Raw genomic sequence first — 12,922 nt, forward strand, 5'->3', positions numbered from 1 at the left:
GCATGACAGCAGCCATAGGCAATACAAAAGAATGAGCATGGCTGAGTTCCAATAAAATTTTATTTATGGACACTGAAATCTGAATTTCATGTAGTTTTCTCGTGTGACGAAATGTTATTCTTCTTTTGATTTTTTTTTAACCATTTGAAAACGGAAAGACCTTTCTTAACTCATGCGCTGTAGAAAAACAGGTGGCAGGCACGCTGGAGATATTTGGCCGGCTGGCCAGTTTGCTGACCCATGAGCTTAGATTCTCTCTAATTCTGCTCTAGTTCTGGCATTAGGTGGTTCTTATACCCCAAAGGGTCTAGGTGAGGACCGGTGAGGGATTACAAATTTAGTAATTTGAACTCAGACCCGGGCTTCCTGCTTTCCGGTCCGCGGCCCCTAACACTGCTCTAAGCTGCTGGTTTAGTCATGATTTCAGATGTGGTCTTTGTATCCATGTGGTGCAGAAAATAGATGTGCGGTCAGCGGCCCTTTCCAGGCGTTGACCATGTAAGGGCTGTCCTCTTATTAGCAGCCAGTGGCAACCTAATTTTGTCAAGCCTGACCCTAGGCTTACGCACCCTTTTCGTTTATATATCTCTCGGGTTGCGCAGCCCGGGAGGCCCATCTGTCCCTTACTATTTGAGTCCCTGTTGTCTCATTGGCAGCTTTCTGAGCAGCTGCAAAATGTTTTTAACTTTAAGTGGAAGCTGGGATCACCAGCGTCTGGCCTGGAACAGTCTCTCTCAGCAAGGGCTCTTTCAGCTCTGACATTCCCTAGCTTTACGGACTCGGTGAGTGTTAAACTAACTCCTCCCAGCTTCCCACGGCTGGACTTTCACTGGGGGCAATAATTAATGAGGCGTTTACTCAAGGACTGGGGAATAATGTGCACTACTTTTTTGTGTTGTTGTTGTCGTCGGAAACTGCTTGGTTGCCTAGCACCCCAGCCGTCTGCCTGGTCTTCCTTCCTCGCAGATCATCTGTTCCAGTCGCCTCGCAACCACAGCTCGGCGACAGGGGCCGGAACGGGGACGAGAAGTGCTCGCGCGCGCTCAGGAGGCGGCCGCAGCACCGCCCTCCCCGGAAGAACATGCTGCGAGGCAAGTCCCGGCTCAACGTGGAGTGGCTGGGGTACTCGCCCGGCCTGCTCCTGGAGCGCAAGCCTCTCTTGGCAGGGCGCACGCCCCGCAGCCCCGGCCGGTAAGTCACGTGAACGCTCGCGACCGCGCCTGCGCCTGCGCCTGCGCCGGCGTCACCTCGGCGTGCCGCGCCTGCGCGCTGCGGCCCACCGCCCGGCGCTCGCCGGCACTTCCGGCGCGGTGCGCCTCGACCGGTCTCCCGCGGAGCCGATTAAGCGCGGACGCCGAGCCCAGCCCGCCTCTGAGCACCTGCTGCGGGCGTGGCGACGCCATGGAGCGTTTTGATAAAGCGGCGCTGAACGCGGTGCAGCCGTGCGACTTCAGGTAGTCCGGGGCAGGGCCGGGGTCGGGCGGGGGCCTGGAGCACGAGGCGGACCGGCCCTGGCCGGGAGCGGGACAGGAGGGAAGGCCCGGGCCGACCGGGCTGACCTGCGGTGGGTGGGCGTGAGGTCTGGACCCTCGGGGCCGGAGCTGCGGGCTACAGGAGAGAGGGGAAGTGGGTTGGAACTTGCAGCGTCTGCACGCCCGGCCCCTACCCTTCGCTCGGGAGCAAGGGACCCGGGGTCTTGGGGGATAGTTCGGGGGGCCTTCAGCTCCTGTTTCTGGCCTAGCACCACTTCTCGCTGTTGTCTATATTGCGATCTTGCTGTCTGCAGTCTTTTTCCCCGCTGCAGGGTGAGCTCCCTGAGGACAGGAACCTGGCCTTCTCCGTCTCCGTGTCCCCCACAGGGCCTGCATCGTCGGGGCTTAATAAATGTTTGCTGTACGCATGAACGAATGGAAGGGAGAAAGGGCTCTCCCTGATTTGAGTCTTCTTCACTTGGGGAGTCAGTAGGATGGGGGCTGGTGGCCGAGTAGAGGGAACCTGAGGAGAGAGCGGGTGGTTCTTGATACCTCACGAGGCCAGAGGATGGGGAGGGTTTTAGCCGCCATTCAGTGTGTGCCAGGCTCAGCTTAGGTGCTTTGTTACATACATTATCAGAATTAAGAAAGTGCTTAGTTTCCTGATTTTTAAAAACGATGAAGTTGACTCAGAATAAGTGACTTGCCCAAGATCACACGGTTAGGTCACACAATTAATAAGTGTTGAAGCTGGCAGTTGTCCAAGCCCACTGACTCCAAAGCCCGTGATCTTTGGAGCCCCGTGATCTTTTTCACTCTCACAATGGCAATGTAGCTGTTTGTTTATTTTTTTTATTACTGTCTAGTAGTGACGCTACCAACAGGTATTTTTATTAAGTTCACTTAGAATACAGTATAGCCTTCCTAGACTGATTCTAGTGTTTCCTAATGGAATTTGCAGTGAAATCTACTTGCAGTGGAAGTCTTGCTTGCCATCTAAAAGGGAACATGGTAAGCTCTATCTGCTTAATGTTTGCTGCAGAAGTTTATACGAAGTGGGTAAACTCTAGATGGTTTTAAGAGTGGGGACACAGTAAGGTTCATCCTGAATTATTTGTTTCGTGTGAGGCCAGTTCTAATTCTGAATGTTCTCATTCTTCATTTCTAACAAGTCTCAGTAACACCCGATCAGACACATAGGAGAAATCAGTTGAATGACATCAGTAGCTTTGTTTTAGAATAAATCACAGGTTATACCCAAGCTGGCAAGGAGAAAATGTCCTATAAACACAAGAGGAAGTTTGAAAACTAGTTTTCAAAAGTTTGTATGCTTAACTTTGTACTTAGTCCTATATTTGTGAGACTGAAAGTCAAATTTTTGGAGCTTGAGGTAAAGAGAGAGGTGAGAAGGAGTTGGAGATAAGCTACAAATTGTTAAGATATGCTATGTGTAGAGTGCGTGGGGCTAGAAATTAACATGCAGAAAAGATTCTGTTCGCGTGGTAGGATCTTAGGTGATTTTGTGTGCTTTAAAACAGTTTTATGGTATTATATCATCTTTTCTGTAGTAAACTTTTCTCAAAGCCAGGCCAGATAATAGATATTCAAGAGATGATCTAAAGAACAGGAGAACCGGTTAACCTTTCCTTTCTCTAGGTTCTCAAGCTTTGTTTCTTTATCAGGTTAGATGATCTGAATTTTGCACACCAAAAACACATACTTTATTTTATTTTATTTTATTTAAGTATTTATTTTTCTCACACACACACACACACTGTATTTTATTTTTACAAGAGATAAATAAACTGACACCAAGCATTGTAAATGGATGACCACAACAAAAGCAACAATGATTGCAATTACCAAACACGAAACACACTCATACTATGTCATAATATTGACATTCAGTCCAATAATCCTCCATTGTAACAGCTCCTTTACTTTGCAGTGAAAATTGACTTGTATGTTTTTTGCCTCTGAGTCCTTGTGGGATTTTTTTTTTATTCAAACAGAAAGTCACAAAAATTATAATCATCCTCATCAGTTCACTCAGTCCCATGTAATTAATGTTTTTTTTCATCTTGATCTTTTGTTAGCACTTTTATGAATTCATCAGTTTTCCATTAGAGTTCTGAAAATGCTTATTCATTCAGTTCAGCAGTATAGTCAGTTACCAGAAACCTGTACTTGTCAGAGTCTTTTCCATGAATTCCTTGAAGATGAAACCCTTTTATAGGAACATTTTTGCAAAAGCATCAGAGTACACCCAGAACTGTCTGTAATGACAAAAGACTTAAAAATGACCACGGTTAAAGATTTGATGAAAGTTCATAATGCAATTGACAAGGAAATTTAGTTACTTCTGAGATATACATTTTAAAGTAATAACTAGAATTATGATTTACAACATTATACAAGAACATATAAGATTTTTAGAAATTTCCTGTAATGTCTGAAACATTTATATTAACATATTTCCATACAAATAACCCAAAGAAAGTTTAGTATTAGTTGTTTTTTTTGTTTGTTTGTTTGTTTATACTGCAGGTTCTTATTAGTCATCAATTTTATACACATCAGTGTATACATGTCAATCCCAATCCCCCAATTCAGCACACCACCATCCCCACCCCACTGCGGTTTTCCCCCCTTGGTGTCCATATGAAAAACACATACTTTAACTCCCCAAAGAAACACCATGAAGGTCAAGTTTTTTGTTGGGGTCCACAAAAGAATTGGCCAAATACCGACTTTATGTATGTATGTATGTATTAATTTTTTATACAATTTTTAAAGGGTTACACTCCATACATAGTTATTACAAAATATTGGCTACATTCCCCGTGTTGTACAATACATCCTTGTAGCCTATCTACACAATAGTTTGTACCTCCCACTCCCCTTCCCCTGTATTGCACCTCCCACCCTCCCCACTGGTAACCACTAGTTTGTTCTGTATATCTGTGAATCTGCCTCTTTTTTGTTATTTTCACTAGTGTGTTGTATTTTTTAGATTCCACGTGTAAGTGGTATCATACAGTCTCTGACTTATTTCACTTAGCATAATGCCTTCCAAGTCCATCCACGTTGCTGCAAATGGCAAAATTTCGTTCTTTATGGCTGAGTAGTGTTCCATTATACGTATGTATTGATATGTTTGTGTGTGTGTGTGTGTGTATACATATATATATCGTATCTCCTTTGTCCATTCATCTGTTGATGGATACTTAGGTTGCTTCTGTATCTTGGTAATTGTAAATAATGCTGCTGTGAACATTGGGGTGCATGTATCTTTTCAAATTAGTGTTTTTGTTTTCTTTGGATATGACTTTTTGTATTTTTTATATAGACCTCCTGCAGACACTCATATTATTCATGAACATTACACAATAAATTTTTCTAAAATTTTTCTGTTAGGAAACAGTGTAAGGGAGCTTATGTATGTTAGATGAGAATGTATAGCTCAGTGATCACCAAAGTGGGATGTATTAAAAGATGATTCATTGAAGTATGGAAAGAAAATAGTAGAATTTCTGCATAAATTAAAATTTTTTTAACCTTATCCTTTTTAGTGTCTGTTTTTGCATGTGTTTTATATTTTAAAGGATGCATGAGTAATATGTGTATAGATAATTTATTTTAAAAATCATTATGCCTGTATGGGGGTATGTGCTCAAAACTTTTATTTAATGATGGATTGCACAGTCAAAAAAGTTTGTAGACCACTGGTATAAACGTGAAATGTTCCCTTCCTTTGTGGCCTGCCAGAAGCCTCTCCTGTAATGGTATACACAATTATAAGAACTCCTTTGCCTGGATTGTCTAGGGGTACAGAGGAATGTGCAGGACTGGCTAGGACACAAGCTATCATGTTAAGTGCTGTAACAACAGGCATGAACTAAGTGTGGTTGGATCCCAGAGCGATGAATCGTTCCAGCTGGCATAATCAGGAAAGGTGCCTAGAAGAGAGGTTATTCTGGGGGGGACCTTGAAGGCTGGGCTGTATTCTTCCTAGAGATATAGATAAAAACGAACCTCTTGCTGAGTATTACCAGAAAGAATTAAGTTCAAGTGTTGACTACGAGCATAAAGTTAGACGTGTGTTAAGGTTGTAGGGGAGCAGCACTTGCCACCCCGAAGTGTCTCTTTGGTGTGCAGATTATTTCAAACTGAAAACAGTCAAGGCCCAAAAGACTCAGGAAGAAACGTTGACCTTCCCCTTAATCGCCTACAAAAATTTAGATAGAGGGCCTGTTCCTGGAAGAGAGCTATCACCAGAGATACCTGCAAAGAATATGGGCCAGGTGTGGGGGAAATGGGGCATAGAGACCGGAGTCCACTTTGTGTCCCATAGACTGCATGGCCTAGCAAACACTTGTTTACCAAACATTTGCTTTGCCATCTTCATGTGAATTGCCTTCTTCCCCTTTGAAGTCCCCAACCCCTACCCGCAACATCCTCTTTTGTCTTTAGCTGAAGATGGTATTTAAGGCGAGGGTTTCGGCCATTTTGGCGAGTTACTCAGTTCTCCTGGGTCTCTTCCACGTATACATGTTACTCAACTTTGATTTTTCTCCTGTTAATATGTCTCATGTCAATTTAATTCTTAGAACAGCCGGAAGAACCCAGGAGGGTAGAGGAAAATTTCTTCCTCCCTGACAAGGTAGTGTGAGGATGGTTAGATTTAAGGACTTTATCTAAAGGTTAAAAGCTGTAGGGCTTACTGCGTTTAAACGTAATGTGTGAGGTGGTATGTTTGAGGTATGTGTGTGTCCAGGGTTGCTGGAAGCTTACTGCGGCTTCACTGTCAGTGTGCTGCTCATTTGTGACAGTGCATTAGGACAAATGCTGACGTATATCTACTTATCAGTAAAACAACATTAAGGAATATTTGAAAGTGGGGAAATAACTTTATTATTGTGTATTAATCTGGAGTCCTTTTTCATGTGCACACATTTTTAACATAATTGGAATAGTTAGTATACATCAGGGGTTGGCAAAGTTTTTCTGGAAAGGGCCAGTTAGTAAATATTTTAGGTTTTGAGGGCCATGTGGTCTGGCGCCACCACTAAGCTCTCCCTCTGTAGCTCCATGAAGTCTTAGGTGATGCATAGACAAGCGGGTGTGGCTATAATGTTTACATTGCTAATGTTTTCAGTAACAGTTTATCTGACTTGTTTTTCTTTAAGCATATAATTTTAAAAGCTTAATTGCATTCTTCAGAATCATTTTATTGTATTCTGGAACAAAACTTTTCCCATTGCAATATTTCCATTGATTTTAAAATAGTCTGGAAGAGTAGAATTCACTGAACGAAAAGTGTTTTGATATCAAACTTTTAATGCATCCATGTTGTGAAGGCCGTCTAAGTTGTACTCTAGCTATTTAATTACAAAGAAATTTGAGTAAGTTTCCTTCAGCTGCATTCAGATTGTTCTAGGCTCCTATTTCTTTGGAGATTCTCAAACCTTGTCTGTACTGTATTCAGCTAGCCACTGATAGGATGCTTTGTGAAGGGACGTTCATTAGTTGTTTTCTGTGTATCTTCTCCCTTGCTACCTCCATTGTGAATTCTGTAAATCGTGTACAGTTGCATAGCACTTGGGAGATTACAGACCACTTTTTTGCACTTTATGCTTCCTTTCACACTGGATCTGCTGCTGGATTTCTAGGATCTTCTAATTTTGAGTCCCTGGCACTGCCCCTTCTTCCTCTCGCCACTGCTTTCAAGGCAGGGGCAGTGTTCCCAGCATCTTTTCTGTGGGTATTTATAGCATTTATGGACACAAGAGTAGTTGGAAATGGCTGTGCAGGCTCTGATTTTCTCTTTGTTTACTTTATTCCAGAAATGAAAGTTCATTAGCATCCACTCTGAAGACGCTCCTGTTCTTCACAGCTTTAATGATCACTGTACCTATTGGGTTATATTTCACGACTAAATCTTATGTTTTTGAAGGTAATCCTAGACCATAAAACAAGACATTTTCTCCCTTAACTATATTTGAGATTCTGTGCTTTTATGACTTCTTTATATCTTTAAACTGGGTATTCTTAATTTTGCTTCTTCTGTTTTGCTTTTCAAAAATCACGTTGCATGAAATGAACTTTCATCACTCAGTTATTTCAGTTTGACGTCATATTTGCTTATGGTTTTCTGTGGAATAGCTTGCAGATCCTTTCTTTTAACAGCCCTTTGAGAGCAAGAGTTGCCTGACATGGAAGGAGGAATTTGGGGGAATGTACCTTTGGTGGAAGACATTGGAAGGAAGAGAAAATAAAGCTCCCTTTTTTAATGTCAGAGTCCTTAGATGAAGTGATCAATTGTGGTTTTCATTCAAAATAATGTTCTTCTTGTGTAGAAGGTATTCAAATCTTTAAGTGAATACTTGATTTATCACTGTGCAAAGCATTCCTTTTTAATTGTCTGACTAGTTAAATATATAGCTAATAAAAATTAGTATGCTTTGTTTTTTGTATTTTGATACATTTTGGAATAAAATGGAAACTTTTTTTCTCTCGATAGGCGCCTTTGGGATGTCCAATAGGGACAGCTATTTTTATGCTGCTATTGTTGCAGTGGTCGCCGTCCACGTGGTGCTGGCCCTCTTTGTTTATGTGGCCTGGAATGAAGGTTCACGGCAGTGGCGTGAAGGCAAACAGGATTAAAGTGAACATCACTTTTTAATAGCATTAAATTGAGTTTTTTAAAATGGTAAATGCATTTGGGGTATTGATGATTTTAATAAAGTTGAAAGAACATGTTAAAATCAATCTTATGGAATCACGTTTGACTAGTGTAAATTTTGATCCTTCTAAAACAATGGTTTGTATCATCAGTTTTAACTGTATGAGCCTCTCATTTGCAAATGAGAATTTGGAAAAGTTAAATTGGTTACAAATAAGTATGTGAAATTAGTTACACATTATTCTGGGAAGAATTTGATTATCTTACAACAAAACAATATTTTATAGCATTTCGTCTTTTGGTTGGCTTTGAGTTTTACTCCTCTGGATATATCCAGATGTACATAGTGGAGCAAATCTAAACTTTATTTTTCGCTGGAACACTTTTCCTAACTATCATGAAAATACCAGGTCATTGGATTTTGGGTTGTAAATGCGTATTGGAAATTGCTTAAATTGTGGACACTGGAATTAATCTGAATGTCACTGAGAAATTTTGCATAAAGTGTAATCCCTCGTCAATAGAAATCTTTCATTACATTATTTCATGGGGAAACTAGGCTGAATCACACCCATTCATGTAAAAGGACTGGGTTTATTGCAGAATGCAGACAGCAAAGCAAAGAGAACTACCTGCCTAGGCACCCAGCCTACTCCCTAAAGGCCCCTTGCAGGCCAGCCTCCTGCTTTCAGACAAACTCTGTAACAATCTGCTTTGCTCTGGTCATTCAACAATGAACTTAATGCTTTAATTACAAGGTTGTGTAAACTCCCTTTAAATTTCTTTTTCCTGCTTTTTAATAATGTATATGAATGAATTTACATTTAAACGTGTTGATTTTTGCATACTTAGGGAGTGTAAACAATCCTGAAAATAGATTATTTTTATCATCCAGGAAGTATTCTTGGAATTTCTAGTCTAGTCTTTTAAATCAGTGCTGTTATATCCCAGATACATCGATAGATAATGTATCTAAGTTAGATAATCCTTGAGGTCCTTTCTGATAGAAAAAGACCCTGTGGTTTTACTTTCGTATCCTTGGTCTGTGTTCTTTCTAGCCACTTGGTACTTACTTGTGTGCAATCTAAAAACACACCCCCAAAAAGTGCATATTAAAACAGGAAGAAAATTTAAATTCCCTGTAATGTTGCCACCTGGAGATATCCACTATTTTGGTTTACATCCTGTGTGCATTTCTTACTGCTAGTTTGATACTAAAAGTTTGGTTTAAGTTCAAATTCTGCCAATTTTACCTGGCGGCTATTTGCATTTTTTCAGATGAGTGATTATTGGCCGTTTTCTTAAAAAAAGCACATTCTACCTTTACTCTTTTTTTTTTTTAAATAGTAATAGCTTTCATTTATTGAGTCTTTTTTTTAAACATCTTTATTGGAGTATAATTGCTTTACAATGGTGTGTTAGTTTCTGCTTTATAACAAAGTGAATCAGTTATACATATGTCCCCATATCTCTTCCCTCTTGCATCTCCCTCCCTCCCACCCTCCCTATCCCACCCCTCTAGGTGGTCATAAAGCACCGAGCTGATCTCCCTGTGCTATGCGGCTGCTTCCCACTAGCTATCTATTTTACATTTGGTAGTATATATATGTCCATGCCACTGTCTCAGTTTGTCCCAGCTTACCCTTCCCCTTCCCCGTATCCTCAAGTCCATTCTCTAGTAGGTTACTCTTTTAACTAGATATCTCATTGTACAAATTTCCTGTCATTGATAATCCCTAATACAATGGCCCTTGCTGTGAGTGTTTGCCATTACTGATTTTGTTTGTTCACCCCTATTTTTGATGTTGTGGAACTGGACTAAAGGAGTAGAGAGGTAGTTAGGCATAAAAGCAGAGAAGGCATTTGTGTTTATTTAATTGTTGAGAAGAAATAAAAGATGATTACTGTAGGACAATTTTTTATTCTTGATTATAGTTAAATGTTATCTAGAGCTGAAATGTCTTAAGTAGTTATTCGAAATGTAAAATGTTTTCTTAAAAAGACTACAGTTTTGGTATAAAATTGTACAAATTTAATATGAAATTATAGGATACTCCCGATTGAGTCTAGTGTACTGTATGGTAGATTTCTAGATGGTCCCCTCTTTAGATGCCTTGTTGTACTTAGAATTTGTCCACCTAATTTCTTTTTCTATAATGTCAAGGTTTTTCTTGTACTTTTGGGATCTTATGCTATTTGTAAAACGTTAATGTCCAGTGTTGGATTGTTTTGTTTGATTTCAGACATTTGCTGAGTAGATAACATGGGTGTGTTTCTGCAAGTATTTAAACCGGGGATTCATGCAAAAGCAGATGTAATTTCCTCTTGGAAAAGGTACCCAGCATTTGAAAGTTAGAATCGGGTGCTAAGGTTGATGTTTGGGGTTATTACAATATAGACTTGTTTTCACACCAGTTAATATTTTCTTAGGGTTTTAACTGTTAACTGAGTAGTTTGCTGCTGTTGAAATAACATGGTATTTGACAAATAGATTTATTTTTCAAGATGTCTCAGTGATTTCCTCTTGTACAATGTATATACTTCAGGATGTATAGAAAGGAAAGCTACAATTGAGCCCTTATATAAATGTTATACGGTAGGAATATGTTCACTGTTGTTTGAAAACTGATTGTAAGAATAACCTCAATTAGGGAGTGTAACTTGAAGTGTCAGTACGGGCTACTGATTTAACACATGACCTTCTTCACCTCACCTCCCATTTTGCCCCCCAGAATATAATCTTTATTCTCATTGTGCTAAAAAATGAAAAGTCTGCTGTAGAATGCATCTGATGTCATTAGCTCTTCAAGTGGATACCATTTTACGTGTGACAGCAGAATTCAGTTTTGAATTGCTGAAGAAATTTAAACCCTCCATAAAAAAGAAAAAAAAAAAAACCAACCTGTGTTTCATGGGAATCTAACAGAAATATACTGTAAGATTATTTTCATCATAAAGATCTCATCAGCTTTGCCCAAAAAGCAACTGCTTGACTTGTTTGGTGTTTATTTTCTGTTTTTGTATAAATTTTATATATACAGCTAGAGTACCCAAGGAGACCAGTAAAAACAGTTAAACAGATAGGGTGTACCCAAGGAAAGATGAAAGCTGAAGGTACATGAGACAAAGAATTTATATCCTGTTTTAAATGTATCTAGTGTATATTTCTTGTCTGCAGACAAGTTCATGTTTATTGTTTTATTTATGCTCAAGTGAAGTTGTAGATTGTTGGTAGGCCATTTTAGAAATGGGTTGTCTGTGGTACAAGTGGATTCACGCAGCCTCTGCTCTTCCATTTAAGATAGGGTTTGCAAGAGCTGGCCTGAAGCAGCACACTCACAACTTGACAAGATTTCTTTTTCCTTTTTGTAGGGGGGAGGGTCACCTGAGAAAATAAATTATTTTCAGGGACTTTGGGAACCTAACGGTAAATATTACATGTAACCTGTGAACAGATTAAGCCTTCATATATTCATTAAAGTACTCTGGAATTCCTCAACTTACCATCACTCCTGGCCACACTTTCCTTGCCTGTTTTGTTGCTACGTGTGCTTGAAAGTAATATCTGCGTTCCTTTGAAGATGTTCTATAGGTCATATTTGTCAGTTACAGACTAGTCTTCCTTTTTCTCAAGTTCAGTGAAATCTCACTGAACAGTAATAATAGCAATAGCTAACATCTGCACAGCACCTTACAGTTTGCAGAAAACGTTCACATTTTCTCGTTTTTTTTGCATAGTGAACCTGTTATGAGATTTCTCTTGACCTTGATGCTAAAAGTGTTAGAATCTTTGAAGTCGCTAGAGTCACTGAATATGCTGTAGTCTTGAATAGCGCCCTGACAAGGGGCAGATTTTAGATGCGCTACCTTGAAAGCTGCGTGTAATTATCAAAATGGGGGGCTTGAGTTCTTTACCCACTTGAATCAGATTTACTTTTGTGAGTGATGTTTTTCTAACTGTTATCTGGATGGATTTTGTATTCATTATATTCTAACCTGTAACTTGTATAAATTTACCGTCTGTTGTCATTAAAAAAGTGTTCGTAATTACACTTTGATGTCTCCTGGTTAAATTAATAGTTAAGTTTATTAACCTCCTCATTGTTTTTACATTTGTTTGCCTCTCTGTTTATACCGTATAGAATCTGAATAGAGCTGTCAAGGGTAAGCTTTTATGCAGTAAATGTAGGCCAGAGATGCTCAAATGGGTGGGGGCTGTGAGGGATGTTGAGACTGGAAGGGCCGTGCTGGGCCCGTCAGAATTGGTATAGGTAGCAGTGGGGAAAAGAAAGCAGCTCCTTGCCTTGTGCCTTAAAAAAAAAAAAATCATTTGGGGGCGAATGGGCTTCAAATACCACTGAAGGAGTGAGGGTGGGAAATACCTGTGGCTGATTAAAGACAGGGATAGTCAGTTCCTGGCAGTGCCCAGCACGCCACTCCCTCATGGCAGTGCCCTGTTTCCTCTGTCCTCGAGGCCACTTGTGGATTGTACAGTTGACCCTTGAACAGCACGGGTTTGAACTGCATGGGTCCACTTATTTACGGATTTTCTCAGTAGTGAATACTACAGTGCTACACAATCTGGTCGGTTGAAGCTGCAGATGGGGAGTGTGGAGTTAGAGGATTTCCCACTGTGGGGAGGGTCGGTGTCCCTAATCCCCGCTGGTTCAAGGGTCAGCTGTACTCATTCCAGCTCCTTGCTGCACTTTGGAGTGTTCCAGCTAGTTCTCATTAATAAATAATATCCACTCCAAAAAAAGATTTG

At 40.4% G+C, this 12,922-nt stretch overlaps 1 protein-coding gene and 1 long non-coding RNA gene across 4 annotated transcripts in view; one reads left to right on the plus strand and one right to left on the minus strand.

The window, feature by feature from the left end:
* The first annotated feature begins 583 nt into the window (after positions 1-583).
* VMA21 (vacuolar ATPase assembly factor VMA21) lies at positions 584-12,209 on the plus strand. Of its 3 annotated transcripts, none has more exons than XM_082376197.1 (4): positions 584-782; positions 931-1,191; positions 7,319-7,428; positions 7,996-12,209. In XM_082376197.1, the coding sequence occupies exons 2-4, from the start codon at positions 1,082-1,084 to the stop codon at positions 8,136-8,138; spliced, it is 363 nt and encodes a 120-aa protein (XP_082232323.1). In that variant the 5' UTR covers positions 584-782; positions 931-1,081; the 3' UTR covers positions 8,139-12,209. The 3 variants fall into 3 exon arrangements, with proteins under 3 accessions (XP_082232323.1, XP_082232324.1, XP_082232325.1); XM_082376198.1 differs by having other exon boundaries at positions 585-782; positions 967-1,191; XM_082376199.1 differs by lacking the exons at positions 584-782; positions 931-1,191 and adding an exon at positions 1,255-1,454.
* The window catches only part of LOC309620123, a 424,602-nt gene continuing 421,142 nt past the window's right edge, over positions 9,463-12,922 (minus strand). Inside the window, exon 2 of the long non-coding RNA XR_014239428.1 lies at positions 9,463-9,541. This is a non-coding gene — a long non-coding RNA (uncharacterized lncRNA). The remainder of the gene's footprint in view (positions 9,542-12,922) is intronic.

This window comes from Balaenoptera borealis, assembly GCF_965194805.1.
Source record: "Balaenoptera borealis genome assembly, chromosome: X".
Lineage (NCBI taxonomy): Eukaryota > Metazoa > Chordata > Mammalia > Artiodactyla > Balaenopteridae > Balaenoptera > Balaenoptera borealis.